The 25,459-nt window shown below is 42.5% G+C and overlaps 1 protein-coding gene across 1 annotated transcript; it reads right to left on the bottom strand.

The window, feature by feature from the left end:
- Positions 1 to 620: 620 nt before the first annotated feature.
- TLR7 (toll like receptor 7) lies at positions 621 to 24,478 on the bottom strand. The gene is made up of 3 exons (XM_075538284.1): positions 24,415 to 24,478; positions 22,226 to 22,281; positions 621 to 3,770 (listed from the first exon to the last, which is right to left on the bottom strand). Exons 1-3 carry the CDS (start codon positions 24,476 to 24,478, stop codon positions 621 to 623), a joined length of 3,270 nt encoding a protein of 1,089 aa, XP_075394399.1.
- Positions 24,479 to 25,459: the final 981 nt, after the last annotated feature.

The following is a 25,459-nucleotide window of genomic DNA, read 5'->3' as shown; positions in this document are numbered from 1 at the left end:
GCCTTGTGGTGGTCAAGACATCTCTCACTATGTCTCTATGGAAGCCAGCAGCAGGTCCAAGAACCGAGTGCACACAATACCAAAGAAGCAATTCTTTGCTGTGCCAACATTTGGCCAGCACAAGAGGAGGAGTGAGATGCTACACTTGCAACCCACAAACCATTTGATTGGAATTTCTTTCACTCAATTATCTATGATACATTTTGGTGTCCTGCAGACAGAACCTGGGGCTGTGGACCTTCCTTCCACATGCATCAGCATAAGTAGCAGCACAGTTCTTACCCAGTCCATGCTTGCGTGTACATTTACTAATCACATCCACATGAGCATTGAAGCCTCCTCTCCTTGACTTGCCACCCTTCTCCCCAGAGTATTTTATACAAGTATTTTATACAGTGGACTCACTGCAAGTGGAGACATTGAAGAAGAAACACTTGAATTCATGTATCCGTCCCATCTTTTAAACTCTTTTTGTCCAACAATGGTGGATCCCCACTGGTGCCGTCGATCCCAGCTCTTGGGAGAATTTCAAAACTGTCTAGGTGAGAAATTGGTGGGAGAATCCAAGGTGACCAAATAGCTCCTTGTTTAGCCAGGCAGTCACATTTTTCAAAGAAGAGCTAGACTGTTTCTTTGAACATCTTACTGTAAACCACATGATTGTCTGTGGCCAAGGCATTTTTCAGACATTGCCAGAAGTACGGGTGAGCCTGTGGGTTTGTCGGCCACTCAAGAACAGAACTCCCACAGAGCCTCTTCCGGAGCTGGAGGAATTTGGATTTCTGAAGAGGTTTCTCAAGAAAGATCAAGATAATCACATCGACTTTTTCATCCATGAGTCTCTGATGGGAAAGGTAAAAAGCTATCTTGAAGTTCTCCATCTTTGCATACTTGTTTGTCATCACAAACACAGTCTTTTTGCTCAGCTCTATGCTCTGGTAAAGGTTTTCTAGAACTGGCTGTCCTGGTAACCAGTCTCTTTCCTCAAGACATAAATTAAAATGTTTCTCTCTTGGGTCCTCCAGTTGGGCCACCAACTCCTCCCAAACCCATTCTGTCACGGCCAGATCTTTAGTGTCATACACAATGAAGGCATCATAACAGGAATCTGATCTCAGACGCCGATACCCCTTTAACTTGGCCTTGCAGAAATAGTAACTGTACCATACATCCCAGAAATAGAGGTGGCTTGTTGTTGTGGCCACCATTAGAAAGAGAATCATAGATATACCGAATGAGTACAGGATCAGGTTAGTCAGATTTAACTCACAGGTATACAGATCCAGGGAGACCACACTCTGGCCCTTGTGTGCTCCTGGCCCCACACAAGTCACATCAGTGGCCAGGTAGGGAATAGTGACCTCTGTGTGGTTAACCCACCAGACAAACCACACAGCATCACAGGTACACAGGAACCGATTGTGGTGTAAAAGCAACTGTTCTAGATTGTTGAGGACATTCTCTGGAAAGCTGGTCTTTTGGATAATCTGGATTTTGTTTGAACTGAGGTCCAGATATCGCAACTGGAACGCATCTTGAAGAAAATATTTTGTCAGGTACCTGATTTGATTATTCTTGAGAATCAGTTTCTTGAGGGTTCTGGAACAGTTGGATAATCTCTTAGGGACAGTCTTCAGCTGGTTTTTGCTGAGATCCAAAGTTTCCAGATTCTTCAGCAACGAGAGACTTCCCCAATTGAAAGACTTGAGTCCATTTTTGGCCAAGGAGAGGTTCTTTAGATTTGGAGGCATGCCATCAAAAACCTCAGGAGGCAAGAAACTCAAGGAATTCTCAGAGATGTCTAATTCCTCTAACTTGAGCAGATGCTTGAAAAATTGTAGGTATCTGTTATCACCGTCTCTCCAGAGAACATCCAAGTGGTTTCCTCTGAATTCTAGTGTTTTAAGAGAGTTGCTCTCCATGGTCCTGCTGGAGGAGGTAGAGATAGCATTATAGTTCATCATCAGCTTCTTCAGAACATTTAGGTTCTTGGTAAAGTTTAGCATGTGAGTAAGTCCTTCTGATTGGAAGTAGTGGCTATTGCTACTGATATCCAGAACTTCTAGGTTGCGTAGTTCCTTAAATGCGGTTGAGTGGAGTAAATCCAGTCGGTTGTTAGAAAAGTCCAAATATTTCAATTCCACTAAGGGCTGGAATTCACTGCCATTAAGAGTTTGGCTAATTGAATTGCCTGACAAGTTTAAGCATTTAAGGAAGGAAAGATGTTGAAAATCAGAGGACTTGACAAAAAATATGTTATTTTTACTTAGGTCCAAGGCCGTCCCGTACATTTTGCAACTTTCACTAAGGGTCAATAAAGGAGGTGCCTCTTCGCGTTTGTACCTGCAGCTCCTTGCATACTCATCATATCTGAAATAATAGTGTCCAGCTTCAAGGACCTGGGGTCCATAACTGGTTACAGAAGTTCTGGTGTTAGAGTAGAAGCCAACCTTGCTTGAGTCTCCTGAAGGTGATATTTTATTCACAGAAAGATCGATAACTTTCAATCTTTCAAATTTTTTGAATATGCTGAGGTCAGCAATTTTGATAAAGTTGGTGCCAAGGTCAAGAACTTCAAGATTGGGAAGACTCATTAGAGGGGTAAGGTCAGGGCTTTGCAACTCTTTAAAGACATATCCTTTGATGTGCAACGTTCTCAGGTTTTTCAGCGATGAAAATGCATGTGAAAGATTCATAAATGTGTGATAGACCTGAAGTTCATAATTGAAAGACAGATCTAATTGTACAAGGTTGGGAAGAGAATGCAAAAATGTAGCATCTCCAATTTCTTTGGCCAAGTAGTTTTGGGATAGGTCTAGCTCCTCAAGTTTGTTAAGGTTTTGAAACAATCGTTTGGGCAAATGCCGCAGTGAGTTACTATGCAGATGCAAAACTCGCAATTCTGTTAAGGCATCGAAAGCCTTTACATGGATGTATAGGGGAGCGTTGTTTTCACAGGGCGTACAAGGGAACGGGACATTGTAACAACGAGGGCAATTTCCACTCAGATCAAGAAGTTGCAGTTGGTTGAGGTTGCTAAAATCGTTTTCTTGGATTTCTGAGATGATGTTGTTATAAAGATAGAGTTTGGTTAGACTCGATGGCAAAATAGTGGGGACAGCTGTGACATTGTTATCTTTTAAGGAGAGCACTTTCAAATTCCTCAGGTTTAGGAAGGTATCCTTTTCTATATAAAATGAAACATTACAAGGATTGCGATAATAACAGTTTTGGCCCAGGTAGAGCATTTCTATGTTGGCCAGTTCGGTTACATTCTCTTTTGTTATGGAGAAGATGGTATTGGCCTCGAGGCTCAGCAGCTTTAAGCTGGAAGGAAGCCCCCGAGGTATCTCCAGAAGTTGGTTTCCATCCAAGTAAAGGGCTTTTAAGGAAGTAAGTGTACTAAAGCTTTTGGGCTTAATCTGCAGCCGCTTGGTACAAATGTTGTCTTTGGGTCCCAGACGAGTAGGTACACAGTTGCACCTGAAATCAATTTCGATCAGATGGTCTAGCCTGCTGAAGGAGGCTGGGGAGATGAGCGGTATGTGGTTAATGGTGAGGGTGAGGTTGGTGGTATTGGTGGGAATACCTCCGGGAATTTCCATCAGATGCTTGTCTGTGCAGTCCACAATCACATGAGCCTGAGGACCATCCATGGAGACATCACAGGGCAAGGTTTTAGGAAACCATCTAGCCCCATAGAGTTTGGAAATTAGGATCACATTCAAAAATAGAATAAATGGTCGAGACACTGTGCATATCCCAAACACCTGAAAACACAAGAAAGAACAAATTACTGTTCAGAATTCCACAAATCAGAATTGAATATTCCCATTGGCTGCCTCTCTTATGCTACATGTTAAAATAAATAATTCACTTCTTATTCTCCACTGTGTAAATAGTATGCCTTCCTCACGACTCGATTTGCCAATTACTGAAGTTTGCAATCATCAGTTACATATTTAGCTTTCAGCATCTTAGCTTTTAAGGTGGTCAAATAAACAGTTCACTATTTGCCCTCTCACCATCTTGCTTCTTCCTCGCCATCATTTAAATCACCCACTGAGTCTAGTTGACTTCCTCAATCATCTTTCAGGACATCCATCGGGGCATCCTCTCTGCTTTGCCATTTGGCACACACAGTCCTAGTGGACACCTTACTACTCCAACCTTGACTCGCTCCAAAGTCTCACCTTGTTCACAGACTTCCTCTTCCTATCCATACTATAGAGTAAACATCCCAAACACTCACCAATCATTCCCTGGCTCTGAAATCTTAACCATTTTTTTCCATTTTTCTTTCTCAACGATTTTCACATGGCTCTAAACTTTGTTTTTTTAAAATCACAACTTTCAACGTCTTTTCTAATTTGTCCCTACCTACCATCTAGGGGGCTTACTTGATTTCAGCTTTTCTAATTGCGACACCAAAGTCTACCTTGACCTTGTTTCTCTTTGATTTGCTAGTTTGCACATTAAGAGTACCCTTTCCTTTGCTCTTTACCTATCAGATGTCCTTTAAGGCTGACTTCCTCAGACTCCCAGAAAGACATAACTGTAGACAAGAGGATACAGACAACTCTTAGATAAATAAGGTATATCTTCCTAAAATTGTTCTTACTCAAAGATTCATGGAAAATGTTCACTACTCAGGGAGGATGGTTGAATAGAGATGAAGGGAAGAGCTGTAGAGCCAAAAATGAAGACAAGTCGAGTTCCTGATAATAGGACCTGGATTCCATTCTCAGCTACGCACTTATCAGACAGGGAGTAGGGAATATTGTTGACCAGGAGGGTGAGTTATATCCCCGCGGAGGTCAACACGGAGAAAGGACAACCATAAATCAGTGCCCTTTTCCCACTCCATTCCCATGAATCTAGAGAACATACTGGGAAGACACAGGAGACTCCAGGATTCAACTGGGATAAAAACATTAAGTGATTGAGACAGCAATAATCTTAAGTATGTTTTGTGACTAGGAAAAATGGCAGCACTAGGATGAATAAAGTTCCATTACAGAAAAATGAAATCACCTGTGACCAGAAGTGTACTAGTAAATGTTTAACAGCTGGTTTTCCTCCTCCCCCGCAAAACCTCCTGAGTAGTTAAAGTCCTAATTTATAGCATGTGCTCTGATGGTACAGTGGGTTAAGTGAAACATCTAGTCATCAGTTTACAGTCACTAGCTGGTGTAAGGGAGAAAGATGAAGCTGTGTGCTCGTGGAAAGAGTTACAGTCTTAGAAACCATAAGGTTTCTTGTTCTACAGGGGCACTAGAAGTTGAAATCAGTTCTATGACCATGGGTTTGGTGTCGGGTTTTGATCATTTATAGCATTTGCCAATTCCCATAGTGTAAATACTCCCCCTACCCCCCACCTGCATAGCCAGTTTCGAGATACCAGTGTGATGTCACTGAGTATAAAGTTGAGAAGAAATGTGCAGAATCACTCTCATGAACCTGTATGAGCAAGATCCAGCATATTACTGACATTAACAGACCTTAGACAATGGCTGTGAAAGTTGCAGCCTTGACATATTGATACATTCTAAGGTAGGATACAAAATTAAGCAATCTCTTTCTCTCTCAAATGTTCTCTTACTTGTCTGAAGAAATGGCATGTAGACCATGTCTTACCTCCTCCAGTTTTAGTAAAGAGACTGACCATTCAACTCCACACCAGTCCAAGGCTGATTGCCAAAAATTAGACATGCCTCTACCCTCCATTCCTCTTGGTCTTCCCAACCACCCTTCCCATGGCACCCTGTTTCTCTGTTGGGTTCAATAAATCATTGCAATGGCCGCACAGGACTCATAGGCAATACTTAATTGTTGTGGAGTGTTTTTAAAAGGGATGTTAACAGGTTACAAGCCAAGATTTAAAACAAAACAACCCTGAAGGAGATAGTCCTTTTGTCTGAAGCACCTCTTTTCAGCCATGCCAGAAAAGGGATATCTCTCTATGATCCTTGGTCTCTATGATCCTTGGTTTCTCAGCCGTGTGGGCCTTTGACCTCTACTCCTCTCTGGCAAGTGTCACCAAGTTCCTTTAGTACTGATAACTGCCCAATGAGCATCACCTTCTGCAAGCCAGCCTCCCTGAAAGCATTCAGCTTTAGTCTTTCAGTGGGCTGGAAAGCTTTGCTTCTGTTGCCTCCAATGGTTCCTCTACTTCAGGCACTCCACCGGTGACTCTTCTTTCTGGATGGTCATGGGATTCTCTCTTTCTGCTGCTGAGAGGGCTCACTTTTGTACACGATAGAATGGCAAAACTGACCAATCACTGAGTTAGAATCTGCTACACCTTGTTTACATACTCCCACCCCGTCATTTGGTGGGAATTACAAAGACTCTGGCAAGAAGCACAATACTAAGAAGTTTCCCTTCCCTATTCTGTTCTTTTTGTTCCTCAATATAGCCATCTCTCTCATTCAATTAGCCATCTGGCCTCCCAGAGGCTTCTGCAATAAAGTCTGGTGTGACCTCCACGATTATCCTTTTCTCCAGTTCCTTTATTAAACCTCATCAGAGAATTCTTTATAACTATTCATCAGAACAGCCACAATACATTATTATCCTAGCCTACCTTTCTGACCTTGAATCATCTTTCTGTTGAGTCACACACTAGCCACTCAGTCTGCTTTCTGTTCCGCATTCCTGCCATGTTTGCAGCCCTGGCGCTTTTGGCACTGGCTCTTCTTTCTTGCTGAATGGAGCTTCTCTGTCTTCCTTCTTCTCTTTCAATGGTCAGACCATTCACATCCCTTGGGTGTCTCCTCAAGGGACACATTCTCAGTGAGGTTTTCCCTGATCAACTGACCCATATTCCTTCTCATATTATAGTGGTATTAAGGATAGCAAGAGCAGCTAATTTATGTCATGCTTACGATATGTCAGACATCATTTTAAGTGCTTTGCATATATTAATTCCTCTAATCCTCACAAGAATCCTAACCCTGCTGTCATCGAGATGATTACGACTCACAACAGCCCTTGATAAGGTTTCTAAGACTGTAAGTATTTACAGGATCTGATAGCCTCATCTTTCTCGTGAAGAGCAGCTGCTGGGTTTGAACAGCGGATCTTATCTTTAGCAGTCCAATGCCTAACCCACCGCATCTTCCGGGCCCTTTTCAATGACTCCAGCATGGAGCTGAGGGTATTACAGGTCTTCAATTACTCATGCAAAGTTTGGGGGGCAATAGATGTTTTAGAGTTCAGAAGTTTTAAGGTTCCAGAAGGTAGTTTTATGCATGTGTTCTATAATATATCATACTCCTATTGGGACCTGGGGCAACATCAGCCCCACAAAAATGTGTGTATTGTGTGAATATTCATCGTGCTACGATTTTTTTTTCAAAAAGCAAAACAACAATAAACTATCTTTATCAGTTTGGGTCAAGATTCAACTTTAAATGAATTCAGATCACAGTGTTTTCAGGACAACTCTTTTGGTTTAGGCATTTTTAAATTGCAGCCACCTATTCTGGTTTCCAGTTGACAGATGAGTCAACTAACACACGGGGGGATGTGTGCACTCTCCCTGACAACGCCTTTCTTTATTTCCTCCACAGACTCTAATGCAATCAGAAATTATTGTCCTAATTTGTGTGCTTATTAAATGTATGTTCCGTACCACTAATGCCAGATATGAAGAAATAAAAGATTTTTTTACCAACTCTGAAGTCCAACACCGATCAAACATGCAATCAACCTGCACTGATAATTACTGGAGATTGAAAGGGAAAGTTGGGAACAAAAAGGATAATTAGCTGGAAAATATGGCCTTTCCAATAAACATATGAGAAAATGTTCCTGGTCCTTAGTCATAAGAGAAATGCAAATTAAAACAACCATGAGATACCATCTAATACCATCAAAGATAGCCCAATTCAAAAAGTCAGAAAGTAACAAGTGTTGGAGGGGCTGTGGGGAAATAGACACTATGGTCCACTGCTGGTGGACCTGTAGGACTGTGCAGCCACTATGGAAATAGATCTGGCAGTATCTAAAACAGATGGAAATCGAGCTACCATACAACCCAGCAATGCCCCTACTGGGCATATACCCAGACGAGGCAAGAAACAAACCACAGCCAGACACCTGCGCTCCAATGTCATCACGGCACAGTTCATAATTGCAAGGAGTTAGAAACAACCCAAATTCCCATTAACAGATGAATGGATTAAAAATCTGTGGTATGTATATACAATGGAGTACTATGAATCACTAAAAAGCAGTGATGAGCACATGAAGCACATTATTGTCACATGGGAAGAACTGGAGGAAATCATGCTAAGCCAAGCACAAAAGGAAAAGTACAACATGAGTCCACTGAGGTAAGCTTAAAAAAGAAAGGGGCAAAGGAAGAAAGCTACTATGTACATACATTCCTGGGGTGAGGTCCAGGTATTATGGCAGGGGCCAGACCCAAGCCAGGGATACATACAGCAGTCAACTAAATAGGAGGGAGAAAGAAAGAGAAAAAAAAGACATGGGTAGGGGGGTGCAGGGCACTAACCCACCCAAGGGGAGGTTATTGTTTATATCTCCACAGGAGAAGGAGAGATTGACCAGGACATGAATACAACATACTGGCATGTTCCAGGGAACAAATACAGAGGTCTGTGGGGCCAGCTCCACTCCCAACTTTATGGACACCCCGCAACCGAAGAATACACCTCAGAGCGCAGCACTGAAGCTACAGCTTGGAGAGAGGGGCATGTCTGATTAGAGCACACAGGAGAAACGAAGAAGGGTGGAGAGGGAGGGGAACACATCCTGGCCCACCAGGCCCCAAGGATGATACTACTGTTCAGAGCAGACAATGCAGAGAGAGGAGCATAGGGCCAGACCCACCAGGAGACATGACGTCCCTCACTGAACCATAGAGCTACAGGGGACAACACTGGAGACACCATGTGGAAATTGTGCCCAATCTGGCACCATCACACTGGGGCGAAACACTAAGGGCATGCAACAGACCAGCAAGGGGACCAAAGTGATGAAAACCCCCGGGGAATACAGAAATAGACGTCAGAGACAATAATGTGGCACCCTATCAGACTTAACTGAAAAACACTTGTAAAAGCCAACAAACAGACCTTGAGCTATTTATAGGCTTTTCCACTTTTGCCAGAGGCTTTCATTTTGTTGTTGTTTTGCTTTTGGGTTTTTTGTTATTATTGTTTTATTGGTTTTGATTTCCTTTGTTTTTTTTTTTTTTTGGTTTTGCCTAGTTTTTGTGCTTATTAATGTCTCTGCATGTCTATCTAGATAAGATAGGTGGGATCAACAATTCAGAGATGAAAAGAACAGGACCAATGGTTCTGGGGAGATAAATGAGAAGGGGGGGTGGGAGGAAGGAAGGGGTGAGTGGAAAACCAACCCAGGGACAAAAGAACAACAAGTGAACTAAAATCAATGGAGAGAAGGGCGTAGGATGCCTAGTGGGGTTTAATCAAGGGCAATGTAGCAGTGAGGAATTATTAAACCTGAATGAAGGCTGGACATGATGGTGGGACAAGAGGAAAGTAAAAGGAAATAGAGGAAATAACTAGGAGGTAAAGGACATTTATAGAGGTCTAAATACAGACATGTACATATGTAAATAGATAGACAGATATAGATATAATTGAGAGGGGAATAGAATGATGTACTAATACCTATATGTTAAGCATTAAGGTTGCAGATGGACATTGGGCTTGACTCGAGTACTCCTTCAGCACAAGAACACATAGTTCTAACAATCTGGCATTCTGTGATGCTCACCTTCCTGATACAATCGCAGAAGACAAAATGGGTGCATAAGCAAATGTGGTGAAGAAAGCTGATGATGCTGGCTATTAAAGTATATAGTGTCTGGGGTCTTAAAGGCTTGAAGATAAACAAGCAGCCATCTAGCTGAGAAGCAACAAAACCCACATGGAAGAAGCACACCAGCCTGTGTGATCATGTGGTGTTGATGGGATCAGGCATCTAAGATCCAGAACAAAATCATAAGCAATGTGAATGGGGGTGGGGCATGGAGTAGAGATCCAATGCCCATCTGTAGACAATTCGACATCCCCTCACAGAGGGGTCACAGGGAAGAGATGAGTCAGTCAGGGTGCAGTATCACACCCATGAAACACACAACATTCCTCTAGTTCTTTGGTGCTTCCTTCCCCCCATTATCACAACCTCAATTCTACCTTACAAATTGGATTAGAACAGAATATTCACACTGCTACAGATAAGAGCTCACCACACAGGGAATCTAGGATAGATAAACCCCTCAGGGCCAACAATGAGAGTAGAGATACCAGGAGAATTAGGGGAGTATGGTGATAGAAAGGGGGAATCAATCACAAGGATCAACCCAGAACCCCCTCCCAGGGGGAACAAACAATGGGAAATTGGGTGAGGGGTGACAGAGGACAATTTAAAATATGAAAATAATCTATAACTTATCAAGGGTTCATGAGGGAGGATGGGCATGGAAGGAGGGGGAAAATGGGAAATTGATATCGGGCTCAAGTGGGAAGAGAATGCTTTGAAAATGATGATGGCAGCCTATGTGCAAATATACTTGATACACTGGATGAATGTATGGATTGTGATAAGAGATGTAAGAGCCCCCAATAAAGTATTTAAAAAAATATAAGACAAGAAAGAAATGACAAGAATGGATGTCAGAAGAAACGCTTAACAATTGCTGTTGAGCAAAAAGTAACTGAAGAGAATGAAATAAAAGTATTGAACAGATCATGTCAAAGGGCAGATAACGAAGACAACGTAAAATATTATAATGAAATGGACAAACACATGGAATTGGAAAACCAAAATGAAATAACCAAGATGAAATAACTAAAGAACGAAAAGATCTCTTCAAAGTGTTAACAAGCAAAGATGTCACTTCGAGGACCAAAGTGTACCTGACCCTAGCCATGGTATTTTTAATTACTTCACATACATGTGACGAATCGGTCCTTGAATTCGAGTGTTAGAGAAGAATGCTAAGTAAACCAGAAATAATCGCTTCTTGGCTTTTGGCTAAATCAAGTGTAGTAAATAAACCAGAAACCTCCAGAAGGAGCTAATATATCTCGGGAGAAAAACAGCCAGAATGTTACTTGGAATCAAGGACAGTGAGATTGCCCCTCATGTACTTTGGACATGTTATCAGGGGAGAACAATCCCTGGAGACGAACATCGTGCTTGGTAAAGTAGGTCAACGATAAAGAATGACGGTTAAAACAGCTTCAAACATTGCAATGATGATAAGGTTGTCACTGGACCAGACAATGTTTCTTTCTGTTCTGCACGCGGTCACTATGAGTCAAGACCAACTCGATGGCACCTTATATGTGAATAAATTTTCTTTGTTATATTAAAGAGACAGTATCACAAGGATGGGAAGGTGGGGCGGGGGAAAGGGGAGCTTATACCAAGGGCTGAAGTAGAAAATGTTTTGGAAATGATGATGGCAACATATGTACAAATATGCTTGATACAAATGTTGTATGGAATGTTATAAGGGCTGTAAGAGCCACCAGTAAAATGATTTTAAAACAAAGAAACAAAACCAAGTGGAAACTAAAAAAAAAAAAATTAGAGCACGCGAGAGAGACAGTATTAGTGTAGAGAGTGTCTTAAATCGACCCATTTCTTTCCTTTTTTAATAAACTATTGTGAAGTGGGTGACAGTTAATGGGAGATTTCACCATTTCACATTCAATGATTCATACACATTCTTTTCCATCTCATTCAGTGCAGTCCCCTTAGTGCAATATCACCCATTCTACCTTCTCCTGGTTTCCTCTTCCCATTCGTCCTCCTCTCCTAACCCTTCTGAACTTGGCCCTTGGGTAAATGCTGCTCTCTTGATCCCAAATGGTTGATTATTCTGAAGTGAAAGGCCAACTACTTCCCTTCAAATGAAAGCAGATGTGATGGAAGGAGTCAAAGTAGCAGCTGAAGTGGAAATAGGAGTGTGCCCACATGCTGTTTTTGAGCACTTTCCATTAAGCATGTTGTAGCAGTCAAGGAAATCTGATTTGGAGGGTGGTCTTCTCCATGACTCATCCAGGCACTGGGTAGTTGGATTTAATTGAGAGTGCAGCATTGATAGAAAACAGTCTTTAGACTTAAAATGATCAGCAGCTGTCCCTTCTACTAGTCACATGTGGCTATTGAGGTCAAAATCAGTGAAAAATCCATGAACTCAAACATCCACTCCCCCAGTTATACCAGGTGTACTCTAATGCCACACAAACCTAGTGTACTTTAGCGTGCAGATGCAGAACAGTTTCATCGTCCCAGAAAGTTCTGTGAGACAAGATTGGTCTAGACCAGGTGTCAGCCAGCATTTTTGGTCCAGGATCTGATGAAAAAATAATTGGGGGGGAGGAAATTCAAAAAATTATTCTATCAGTTCTACAAAGGCGCCAAAGATGGCCTCTCTGTAGTGGCCCCAAATTGTTTATTTCTCCATGAGCAACTGAGGACCATTAGTCACCCCCCAAAACCCCACTGACACCCAATTCAAGTCTGTACATATCTGTTTTTAAAATACCCAAATTAAATATATATATACACATATCCCCAATAAGCAGATTTTTATTGACTTAGAACTAATGTACTTTACAAACTCCTCATAACTATCTACTAGCCATTGGGGAACTACAACCCTGTAGTTATGTGGGACCCTCCATTCTAGTTTTGCTTCACCACCAGTCACCTCTAACCTTGAGACTCCCCATCTTGCAGCTGAAAGACCTCAAGTAGAGGTATATAAGTCCCCTCCCTTCTCCTCCTCCCCAGGGTTATTCAGCTTCTTCTCTCTGCACTGAAGCTGGTCACCACAAGGTGAGCAGTTCGAAGCCACCAGCTGCTCCGGGGGAGAAAGATGAGGTTGTCTACTCCTGTAAAGAGCTACAGTCTCAGAAACAGGGCAGTTCGACTCTGGCCTATGAGGCGGAATCAACTGGATGGCAGCACAGAGGAGTATGGGTTTTCTCCCAGTGATTGATGCTGGCTTGCTTGCCAGCCTCCCATTGCAGGGGACTATCCCCTGCATGTGACAATCAGTGGGAGCTCCATACAGAGACTCCAGGAACTTATCTTCTTCTTTGGTCAGCTCTGATTGAAAACGCAACTGACTAAAATTCTTAAAATACTTTTTCACTCACAGGCCTTACAAAAAGAGGTGTGAATTTTAAAATATACCTGTTCACAAATATTTTAAAATAAACAAAAAATCTCTAGAAAATAAATAGGTTCAAATATAAATACCATATGACTTGGAAATCTCTCTACTAGGCATATACCTTAAAGAAATAGGAGTAAATATCTGAGCAAATATAGGTATGCCTAAGTTTATGCACAATAGCAAGAAGATGGTGAAACCCTAAATGCCCATCAGAGAAGGAGTAGACAAATAAACTTTAATGCAATAGTATACATGGGTCTAAAATAATGCTGAGACTGTCAAACACCTCATGTCATGGATGGATTTGGAAGATATTGTATGAGACTATTGTTATAAAAAGTAAAAAAAAAAACACGAAAAAGGCTTTCATACGCCCACATACACTTATTTTTTGGTGACTCGAGAAGAGCACAGAGGACTTGGAGGGAAAGAGAAGGAGACAGAAGCAAAATTAACAATTGACTAATTAAAGGAATTGTTCCCAAAGAAGATATACAGATGCCAGTAAACACATGAAAAGATATTTAAGCTCAATTCAGCGAAAAGCAAATCAAAATCACAATGAGGTAACAATTCACAAATATTGAAAAACAAAACAAAAACCCTAAAAAAGAAATTAAATAAGTATACACAATTTATTTCTCCTCTTTATACCTTCTCTCCCTCAACGCTGATTTGTTCTTTTGACAAACACAGCAGATGAAATGAACAATTTTTTGATGGGAGATAAGGAAAATGTACATGTTCATAATTAAGAAAAAAACAATAGAACACAACACTCCCTCCCCCAAGAAAAACAACCCGAGCAGTTTACTCGGCAACACAGGGCCCCACCAGGGGCCAGAATTGACTCCACAACAACTGATTTGGCTTTGGGTAATATTCCTTTTGGATTTCCCCAGAAGCAAACTCTGAGATGTGGATCTAAATGAAAGCAAATGATTTGGGAGGTGATCTCTTAACAGCATCAGAAGGGAGTGGGAAACAGAGAGAAACTCAAACTAGAGAAACTACAGAAACTCAACGCTGACTCATAGCGACCCTCTGTGGGTTTCTGAAACTGCAACTAATTATGGGAGTCAAGGGCTCAGTCTTTCTCCCTCAGAGCTGCTGGTGGGTTCGAACTACTTACCATGCAGGTCACAGGCCACTGTGTAACCACTACACCACCAGGCCTCCATAGAGAAAGGAACTAATCAAGGGTGTGTTAATGAACCATTGGACAAAGGATCTCTATCCTACTGGGGACCTTTAGGAGGAAAACACAAAAAACATACAGGTGGCGAGATAGATTTGGTGCACATGCCCATAGCCTGTCAACCTCTGGTCTAACGACAAGACTACCAAGCATTAGAAAGACTTAAACCCATGTCTGTTCAAGTGTTGCTATTTCCCATCGCTGCTACCTACTAGATTTTTCCATCCATAGCTCAGTTCTAAGAAAGTGGCTCATTGACAGTGAGGATAGTGAAGGTTAAATCCCTTAAGTTCGGGGTGAGAGGCGGTAGCACTGGGATGCAGGCAAGTGGGATGCAGAGCTAGCTCTGACAGCCACTCTTCTGTACTATCTCTCAGCACAGCCTCATGTCAACTTATCCATCTTTCCTAGCTGGAGAGCACTTGTAGGTCCAGAACCTTCTTTGTTTTCACATATTTATGATGGTTGCCACATATGAGTGCCAAAGAAATACTGGTTGGATAAATCAAGGCGTTGCCATATCTTAACCCCCCCTGGAATACATACATTCAACTATCATCCTTAGTAGAGATTTTCCAACAATTCGCTTTTGACGAGAGGACATGAAGAGAGGTGGAGGACTTGGGGCTTCTAGAGGAAAGGGGGATGACAGAATGCTGTCACAGAAGAAAGGGGGTGGTAATAGAGGGGCTTCTATATCATTTTTTTTCTTGAAAGCTCTGTGTTCTTGAACTGAAAACTCCAGCAACTCCGCATAGCTCTTTAGCTATGCCTGGGAAGAATCCCAGACTGGGAGCAAGCCCTGTGGTATACTTGCGCAACAGCGAAGTCTAAACGCCACTGGCCCTATGCCAAAGAGCCCCGTGGCAGTCAGCTCTTGGCTTTGTTCCATTGCTGTCCTAGAAGCCTGAAACCGGCAAAGAGCGGCAAATTGGCATTCCAGAACCCAAGCCCAAAGAAAGATAACTGCAGTGAGAAAGCTCAGCTCTAATTCTCAAGCAGGCGAGGAAGGGAAATGAAAGGAGGGAGAGAAGGAAGAAAGAAAAGAATTGTATAAATGGACTTGATGAACAAAGCCTTAATAAATTTGTTATTTAAAGAGAAATAGTATGTGGGAAGGTTCCAAACTTAAAAGATATTATTGAGAGATTTTTTTTTCTTTTTCTTTCTTCAATTGGGACATTCCCTTAAGTGTGGAAGCGTTCACTTCCAAACCATTGGGATCTACTGGCTTTAGACGTAAGTGTGGAGCCAGGTCTATTTCTTTGTTTAATACAAATACTTCCTGTTATTTTGGGTTTCTGTTTGTTTTGTCAACCCAATAAACCATCTGTCATAAAGTTTATTTCCACTCATGTTGGCCCCATGTAGTGACAGAGTATAACCATGCTTCACAAAGTTTTCAATGCATAATAATTTTTCAAAAATTTATCTCCAGGCCTTTCTTACAAGGAGCCAGTGAGTAGACTAAAACCTCCCATTTTTCAGTTCACAATTGAGTGTATTAAACAATGCCTAGGGACTCCCCAGGAAACACATTAAGCTATTTTATAAATTTAAAGGCATGCTAGGCTTTACTTTCCTAATTAAAAAAAATCTATGCTTACACATTAATTCAGCAAACATTATTGGGAACGTAGACTGTGCAAGGTAGTGTGCTAAACAAGACAAGAGAATGATGATGAATCAGACACCATCTCTGCTGCACTGACAACAGCCTATCTATCTCCTGAGTATGAACCTCTTTCTGGTGCCAGGGAAATCTATGGCAGAAAACTGAAGCGGTAGTGAGACAGGGCAAAAGTCACGCCTGACGGTAGTGCTACCTACCCACCCTTCAAACCAAAGCTTTCATAAGCAACCCTTCAAAGTCAAAACAGATTGTTCCCTATTAAACTGTGTCCCTCCAAGAGATACATTGGAAGCCTACCCTCTGTATCTGAGGATGAAACATTTGTTGGGGGAAGGGGGGTGTCTTTCTCAGAAGATATGATCAGTTAAATCATATTGAAGTAGGCTGACTCCTAGTACTAATCTCTTTTGAGTGGATCTTATAAAAGGAGACATGGAAGCAGAGTCACATAGAGGAGAAGGCACCATATGAAAATGCATCTATAAAGAAAGGAATGCCAAGGATTGCCAAAAACCACCATAAATTAGGAAAGAAGCAGGAGACAGGTTCCCCCCCTCAAAGTCCCAGAAGGAATTGACATGACCAGGACCATGATTTGGACTCGGAGCCTCTAGAACGGTGAGAAAATAAACTTGTTCCATAGAGTGTCCCCCGCCCCTCCCACACTGTGATACTTTGCCATGGAAGCCCTAGGAGACCAAGATTAATTGAGTGAATCCTTTCTCTGGAAAGGTACAACTCCAGATTCAGATGCTATATTTTATGATTCAAGATGCATTATCTATTCCCACCAGAGATGTGTAGAAATATGATGATTAACTGGGGAACTTTTTACCCAAGTATTTTTAACTTTAACTTTGCATATGGTGTTCTTAACAGCCGGCATTTTGCAACCTTGAAAGATTAACCTTGAATGTACTGTGAGGCACTCGAAGGACATAAATGCAACTAGGAACCATGAGACAGAAAACCAGGGGAAGTGAGATTCTGTGGTTTGGGTGTCACAATGAGTTAGAGGAAGGCTGGGATTAGCTGGACTTCTTGTGTTCGTTTGTTATGGAAGTCAGCGTCCTTTGAACGGAAACGCCAGAATCCATCAGCCTCGCCAGCAGAGAGGGCTGCAGATTGGCTGCTTCTCAACCTTGATTGTCTTGTCTACAACATGTGGGGGTCATTGCTGACTTCCACGGTTCTTTCTTTTGATTCTCAACGTTGGCCCAGAGCCTCCTGCAATTTACCTTTCTGCCATCGGCCTCAGCTGTGGGTCTTGATAGCTTCTGGGACCTGGTGCTCAACCTTCTAGCAGGGTGAGCCAGCTAGTAAATAATAGCAACCTAGATGTCGTGAAATATACACCTATATGTAATTATATATATATATATATTCAGTGATAACTATTATGGAAAAAGAATTAGGAATAGGGTTATCAATCAATATAGTCAAACCACCACAAACCTTTGAAGTACTCCATAGCGGAAACACACACGCAAGTGCACCTTTTAGAACAGTAAAAACACTGTCTGACAAAAGATAACATTGTTACTAGTTTGTTTTATTTAAGCTCATTGCTATCAAGTCTCTGAAATCCTCAGACTGGGAAGACTGAGATGACAATCTCTGTCTTTGGGAGACTGGTAACAACTGGCAGGAAGCAGCGACCAAGAGTGAAATACCACGTGGAGTGGGTCAAATTGTGTTCTCCGAAAGATGCACCGAAGGTCCTCACTCTGGAACCTGTGAATGTGACCTGGGTTCATTGTAGATGTCATCAACTTAAACTGAGATGGTATGGCTTTTGAGTGGGCCTGAACTCCAACAACTGGTGCCTATCTGAGAAAAGAGGAGGGCAATTTGGAGCCAGAGACACAGAAACACACCCATGGGAAAGCACATCTTGTAAAGATGGAGGTAGAAATGGAAGTGATGCAGCTACAAGTCAAGGGCAGCCAACAATCACCAGAAGCTAGGGGAGAGCATGACACGATGCGTCCCAAATATCTCCAGAACTAACCCTGCCAACACCCTGAAATGTCAGAGATGAAATTCTGTTACTTAAATCACGCCTCCCCCAAACCCACTGCCATGGAGTCATCTCTAGCACACAGTGAGCCTAGGGTGCAGAGTCTGTACATCTTTCTGGGAGCTGCCAGCCTTATCTTTCTCCTCTGGAATGGCTAGTGGGTGTAACCACTAACCTTGTAGTTAGTAGTCAAATGCTAACCGAAAGGCCATCGCCAGGTTCCTTAAGCCACCTAGAATGTACTAATTTGCTACAGTAGCCCTAGGACACTTATATACCATACAGCCCTTTAAGAAAAAGTGGTAATGAATATTGGCATGAAAAACTGTTACAGGCAGACTAGTCAAACATTAAAAAAAACTGACTGAAAATGAATCAATTTCAACTCATAATGACCTTGTAAGACAGGATAGAATTGCTTCTGTGAGTTACCAAAGCTGCAAACCTTTACGGGAGCAGAAAGCCTCATCTTTCTCCTGCAGAGAGGCTTGTGACTTTGAACTGCTGACCTTACGGTTAGCAGCCAAATGTGTAACCCACTACACAACCAAAGCTCCTACTATAGACTATTAGGTTACAAGGATTAAAACATACGTTTAAATCAGTGGCAAAATGACATATATGACATGATGAGAATATATACACATGAAGATTTTCAGAGGAAAAACATATAAGAAAATTTCTGTGGTCATTTCTTCTATTAAATGGAATGAAGGGGGCCTTCAATGGCCAGGGGAGAATGCTTTTTAAAAAAAATTTTGTTTTGTTTACTTTTTTTCTCTTTTTTTACATTTTATTAGGGACTCATACAGCTCTCACCACAATCCACACATATACACACATCAACTGTACAAAGCACATCCATACATTCCCCGCCTCAATCATTCTCAAAGCATCCGCTCTCCACCCAAGCCCCCCACATCAGGTGAGAATGCTTTTTACTTTCATGTTATACCCTTATCTACTCTAATTTTTTTTAACAGACAACATGCATGTTTATGAAAATCTTTAAAAAACAATTAACGTACAAAGAAATGATTCAAACACCGTCATAACCACCTACAAGGAAATTGTGAAAGATGAAAGTTTTAACAACTATTTATTGACATTTCCTATGTGCTAGACGCTTCTAGGTGCTCGGGCCACATCGGTGAACACAACAGAAAAGATTGCTGCTCTTTGGGGACTTACATTTTAGCAGGTTAAGGCAGAGGGTCAATAATAAACATATAAATACTGGAATGTAATTAGAGACTAGATTAAATGTAAAATGTTAGCTATCACGGAAGAAGAAAACTGAAGACAGGGTAAAGGGAATCAGGCATTGTGACAATAAATAGGGCCATTTGTGTGGGCATAATTGAACAAAGACCTCAACTGCCATGCAAAATTTTGGCTGCCTTTAGCCCCTCTACTGACAGACCACATGGAGAGGCCCTATGGAGATAGAGATGTGAGAAGCCCCCGCTTCTCCAGTCCCCATCCCAGGCACTAGACCTATGAGAAAACGAGTCTTTAGAAGACGCCAGCCCCGGATCCTCTCACTGCTGCCCTGTGAGAGACCCGGTAAAACAGCCTACCTAGCACCATCAATCATCGATCCCAGAACAGATAGCAGTAACTGATTGTCATCCTTCCAAGCCATTGCATTTGGAGCTGAGTTGTTACCCAACAATAGGTGACTGGAACAAGGGGTCAAATAGGATAGAGGCAATTGTAGGGGCTGTACGGAACTATATGGGGAAAAGGGGACAGTTCTCTTCCAATTGCCTTGATTTTCTCAGTGACATAGAAAGCAAGTATATTAGGAAATCACCTGCCACGATGCAGAATAAAGATGAAGATTTCTACTCCCATAAGGAATTACTGTTTTGGAAACCCATGGGAGCAGCTATATTTTGCCCTATGAGGTCACTATGAGTTGTAATTGACTCGATGGCAGTGTTTGGTTTGGGTTTTTCAAGGAGACTGGAGGAGATGACAGGGGCTAGAAAGGGGAAGAGAAGGTAGAGAAAGTCCTAGGAGAGTGGCAGGGTAGCTGGATGAGGAAGCAGACAATGATTGCCTGGTAACAATAGGGCACCCCCCTCCAAAACGAAGCAAAGTAAAACTACCTCCTCTACTCAATCTGAATTTCCCCTTGCAGTCTTTATCATAGATTCTTTGTGTAGGCAAGATCTGGTTGTGCTTAATGATGGGCTACAAGATTTGTCCCAGAAGGAATGTCATCTGGAGATGTGACTACATGAGACTTCGGGAGCATTTTTTAAATACTAACGTCTGCACTCCTCTGCCCAACCAGCCAGCCACCCAACCAACCAACCTGCCAACTAACTAGTCAGAAGGCCAGCAGGCACCGGGCATCGTCTGTGGACTACTATGACCAGACTTTAGAAGATAGCCATTCCGTGCACCCAGCTCCTCCACCAACTGATTTTCAGGATCACAAAATAGTAACAACAACAACAACAACAAAGGAGAGACAAGTTGGCTAGTTGCAGAGGAAGGGCTCAAATATGCCTTTCTGGCAGCAAGTATTGCTTGGGCCAAGCTGTGGAAACAAGGGAGCTTATGTCACGGCAAGAAGCCAACAGATGGTTGCGCCAGAGGTCATGGCTGAAGAATAATGGGAAGTGGTAAGGGGTGGGATGAGAAATTGTTGATAATTCTAGAGTTTTGCCATGTTGGCATGACACTGAGTAATGTGGTAGCCAGATTTGTGCCGTGAGCATCCCCTTGGGGCTACCCAAGAGTGCAAAGGAGCAGAGTTGCTTAACTGCTCTTTTTTAGTAGTGACTTAAGCTGCCCTGGGAATTTCCCAAATAGATTTGTGACCAAATATCCCCTTTTAAATGAATTCTGAAATATTTCTAATGCTAAGCAAAAGTCTCATTATGTAACAACAATGTTAGCCAATAACAACAACAAACAAAGCACGAGGATGTAGCACATTACTTTTTAATTTTTTGTACATTACTTTTTAAAAATTTTTCTCACTTACTTAAAAAAAAATTTAACCCACACAGATTTAATTTCCAAAGTCGCCAAATAAAATGATATAAGGTAAGTAGTCTTATGTAAATTAAGGATTCAACAGCTATTGTGCATCCCAACAGGATCAAAGATCATAAGGTGTTGAATCTTATTTGACCCTATGGCCTATCCCCTTGTTTTCCATAAGCAAGGGATCAGAAAACCTTTTCTGTAACGGGTTGGAGAACTTCTCTTCCAATTGCTTCAGTTTTCTCAGTGAGCATGTCTCCCTGAAGAACGTATTAATTAGGCTTCGTGGATCTGTTGTTCTCACAACTGCTGAACTCTACGACTGTGACGTGAAAGCAGCCACGGATGGACACAAAAACTCTTGGTGGACATTGAATCCTGCGTTTAATAGACTTTGCACCTGTCACAAAATCAGATTCTTCTTTTGATCGTTCCCAACTATTTAAAAGCTATCAGTAGCCCTGGTGGGTTCAGCATGTAGTTCAAACCCACCAGTTGCTCTGCAGGAGAAAAAAGAGGCTATCTTCTCTCATGAAGATTTGCAGTCTTGGGAACCCTAAGGAGCGATTCTATTCTGACCTATATAGGGTCGCCATGCATCAGAATCTACTCAATGGGGCCAGGCGGGTTTTAAAACAAAACCATTCTTAGCTTGTGGACTGTACAAAAATAGGAGGTAAGTTGGATCCACTGATCCCAGCCTTAATTTGGTGACTTTCTGAGATATAAGTGACCCATTTTGGGAGAACAGAGACTGGGTGGCTTAATCAGTGTGGATGACTGTTATGCACGTTAGAATCCTAACCACTATACCTGTTGGAAATGTGCATTGATGTTAATTACACCACATGACAGTTGGGTGGGATTTCCATCTAATCACTTCTGGACTATACAAAATGAGCAGGTTAGACCCAAAGACATGCCCTGATAGGAAGACCAGGAAGGAATTGACACAACTGAGACCCTGAAGTGGATCTTTAGCCTCCAGAATGGTGACAAAAATAAATGTCTGTTTTTAAAAGCCAGCCACTTGTGGTATCTTTGTTACCTCTGCGTGAGGAAACTGTCATTTTCAAATGCAGTACAATTTGCCAATGAAGTTTTTGGATTCAGATTTTTATTTGATGAGGCAATAGATTCCTTGCTGTTGGGTGCCATGGAGTCACCTTACATTCTTACCTCCAACTGAAGGGAACACTGCCTGGTGTCCCCACATTCAGCCATGAAGAGGTTTGCTAATGTTCAGAGCAGAATCATGTTTTTACTTTCAAGATGATGTAACTATTGTTCACAGATTTTCAGATTTCCTCCTAATAATCTTCTCCCGCCCTGGCATCCATCTCATCTAGTAGGAAGCATTCTGCTGGAAAAATTTGACTTGAAATCCTTATTCTGCCAAGTGCAAGCTCTCTGACTTTGCCAAACCCTTGCCCTCCCTGAGCTGGTTTTTTCAAGTAGAAAATGGTTATGCTGTGGGGCTGCTTTGTGGGATTAATAATAAAAGAGATGGCACACACCTAGTCAAGCGTCGGGCACTTAGCTTGTATGAGCATCAGAAAAACAAACAAACAAAACAGGAATACCTGGCTGTTTTTGCTTATTTAACATTGTACGGTGCCCCTCTTCTTCTGTCACTAAAGAGTCTTTTTAAAAAATGTGATCGAAGGCTACATGATATTCCATCTCATGGGTGGACCACAATTTATGACCCACCCCTCTCCCACAACGATGAATGAGGATGAGTGAAGAAGAATCGAAACATTTGAATGATGCTGCTGGCACAGAACACGGAAATCCCCAGAGGAACGAACCAATCCCTCTTGAAAGAAGTACAGCCAGAATGCTCCTTACAAGGAAAGATGGTAATCTGGTAAGCAGAGATCTACTTTGAACATGTTATCAGGAGAGACTGGTCCCTGGGAAAAAAGACATCATGGTTGAGAAAGTCGAGGGGCAGCAAGAAAGAGGAAGACCCCTGACACGATGGAGTGACACAGTGGCTGCAACATAACAGCGATTGTGAGGATGGTGCAGGACTAGTCAGGGGTTCTGTCACTCAGGCATAGGGTCGCCAGGACTCAGAAGCGACTTGCCAGCACTCCCATGGGTGGAGTCCTGGTAGCACAATGGTTAAAACACTCAACTGCTAACCTAAAGGGCGGTAGTTCAAAACCTCCAGCTGTTCGTGGGAGAAAAATGTGGTAGTCTGCTGCTGAAAAGACGTACAACCTTGAAACCCCTAAGGCAGCAGGTCTAGGTTGTCCTTCAAGGTAGTGTAAGTCCGAATTGGCTTAGCATCAGTGGGCATGAGATGCTTTGGACATGAGGGAGGCTTCTGTCTGGCATGCTGCATCCAGTCTTTTTAACTAGTTCATCACACATCCATGATCTTTCCTTAACGAAGCTTTTCTAGAAGGGGAATTTCCAGGTCAACAGATCTAAGCATGTGATCATCAATGGCATTAAAAATTTCCATTCTGAATTTTGGCTAGTAGTATTTCTTAATTTGAGAATCCTATTCAGGTCCTTGTCTAAGAAAAAAGGTCCTGTCTTCGCTTTCTGTAAGTAGGTAAATAACATAGTCAAAGCCTACAAACATTTCTTGAAGTGTCCTCTGAATCAGTGTGTTTGGCTTGGTCAGTGTCCGATGTTGTGCTTTCCAGCCCAGCATTCAGGGTTAGACTGCCAGGTGGATGCCCACGCACCTCTAGGGCCAATGTGCTCAAGCTCCTGACTTGCTCCAAGTCCCAGTTTCCACACCTAGACCTCACAACGCTGCTGAAATAGAATCTATCCCTTGGTGTGATGTTCAGCTCATGCTAAGTATTCAAGAAATGTGAGTGATCTTCACTAAGCACCGCCCACCTGCCAGTTTATTGTTCTTCGGTGGCTGGTGTGTTGCTGTGATGCTGGTAGCTGTGCCATCTGTAGCTCACCCTTGGTGGAGTGGTTTCAGCTGAGCTGCCTAAGACAAACTAGCAAGAAAGGCCTGTTTATCTACTTCTGATGACCAGCCCATGAAAGCCCTGTGGTCCCCAGCACAGTGTCCAAGGCTGCGCTGGAAGATAAGTCCCCAGGTTGGATGGCCCTTTACGGAGGCCGCAACAACAGACTCAGACACACTGACCATCAGGGAGAGGGTGCCGGACTGGGCAATGTTGCATTGTGACATTCAAGGTCACCATGAGTAGGTGCAAACTCCGGACAACTCACAACAGCTCCTGTGATATTATTGCCCCTACCTCAAGGTGCATAAGCAGGTGGACATATCTGCATGAGAATAGACAGCTTGTTTTCTGGGAAATGAAACCAGAAGCAGAAGTTGCTTTTTTCCCCTAGAAGCCCCCGTGGTTAACTCTTCATTGTACCTCTGGGGTATAACTCAAAATGAAGCCCGGAGCCAACATTCAGGCTCTGGGTGCTACTCGCCATCGTCCGAGTCCCTGGGTGATGGTTTGACTTCAGCTAGAAACACCTCAGAAGAAAAGCCTGATAATCTATTTCCCAAAGGCCCCCACCTTGAAAGCCCTGTGGAAGAGTTCTACTCAGTATACATGGGCTACCAAGACTCACAGTCGACTCAATGACAATTAACTACAGCAGTGTCCGGTGTGTCTCATTTGGGTGACAAAATAATTTCCGAAAAGGACCATTCATGTCTTTTTCATCACCCGAGTCACTAACTCACAGTAGCATCCGAGTTCACAGCATTCCAAGGGCATGAACAAACAGAATGGTACTGGCGCTTCACAATGGGCCCGGGCGTGTGGTGGGGAGCTATCCTAATGCTCATTTAATAGGAAAACCAATTCTCGAAGTATTTAATGACAGGCAAAAGGTTCCCCCAGGTAATGACTGGGAGAGCCAGCACACTAGTCTGGGTTTCTCACAACCCTAAATGCTTCCCTCGCTGACTTATGGACGATGTTTATTGTTCTGACAGTTCCAGTTCTAGTCCTCTAGTGCCTCTGCCCACTCCCGCCCCTTCCATTCTTATTGTTGTTTGCCAGGAACTGTGGACCATTTGCTCTCCCAGTGGGGACTTTGAGATATTGTGACATTGGTGAGCTCAGGTCCCCTCGTCTACTAACCGTGCCCTGGATGCCTGGTGCTGGCATGAGTACAAAGTCACTCCAGGAATTTGTGTGACTTCAAAACAAAAAAAAAATACAGGATGAGAAAATGAGATCCACGGGGCTTATTTCCCCAATTTCACCATCTGCTTCTCCCCCACTGCAGCTCATGTTATTTCTGGTAGGCAGGTAGACTGAGCAAGCTCTGGTTCATCTGAAATTATTAAATAGCCCCGTGATTGATCTTGATCATGAAATATCAGAAAGCAGGTTCCTTAGAGAATAAAGCACGGAGCCTTACACTTCCGTTAGGGTGGCTGGTTTGGCTCCTTCCCACAGA

This window comes from Tenrec ecaudatus, chromosome X (assembly GCF_050624435.1).
Source record: "Tenrec ecaudatus isolate mTenEca1 chromosome X, mTenEca1.hap1, whole genome shotgun sequence".
Taxonomy (NCBI): Eukaryota; Metazoa; Chordata; class Mammalia; order Afrosoricida; family Tenrecidae; genus Tenrec; species Tenrec ecaudatus.
Note: the sequence above shows the minus strand (reverse complement) of the source record. Positions and strands in the feature narration are given on the sequence as shown.

Coding starts and splice junctions, on each gene's coding strand:
- TLR7 (XM_075538284.1), bottom strand. CDS start 24,478: ATGGCGAGTAGCACCCAGAGCCTGAATGTTGGCTCCGGGCTTCATTTT. Junction 22,282..24,414: donor TTTTGAGTTATACCCCAGAG/GTACAATGAAGA, acceptor TCTGAACATTAG/CAAACCTCTTCATGGCTGAA. Junction 3,771..22,225: donor AGTGTTCCCTTCAGTTGGAG/GTAAGAATGTAA, acceptor TTGTGTTTTCAG/GTGTTTGGGATATGCACAGT.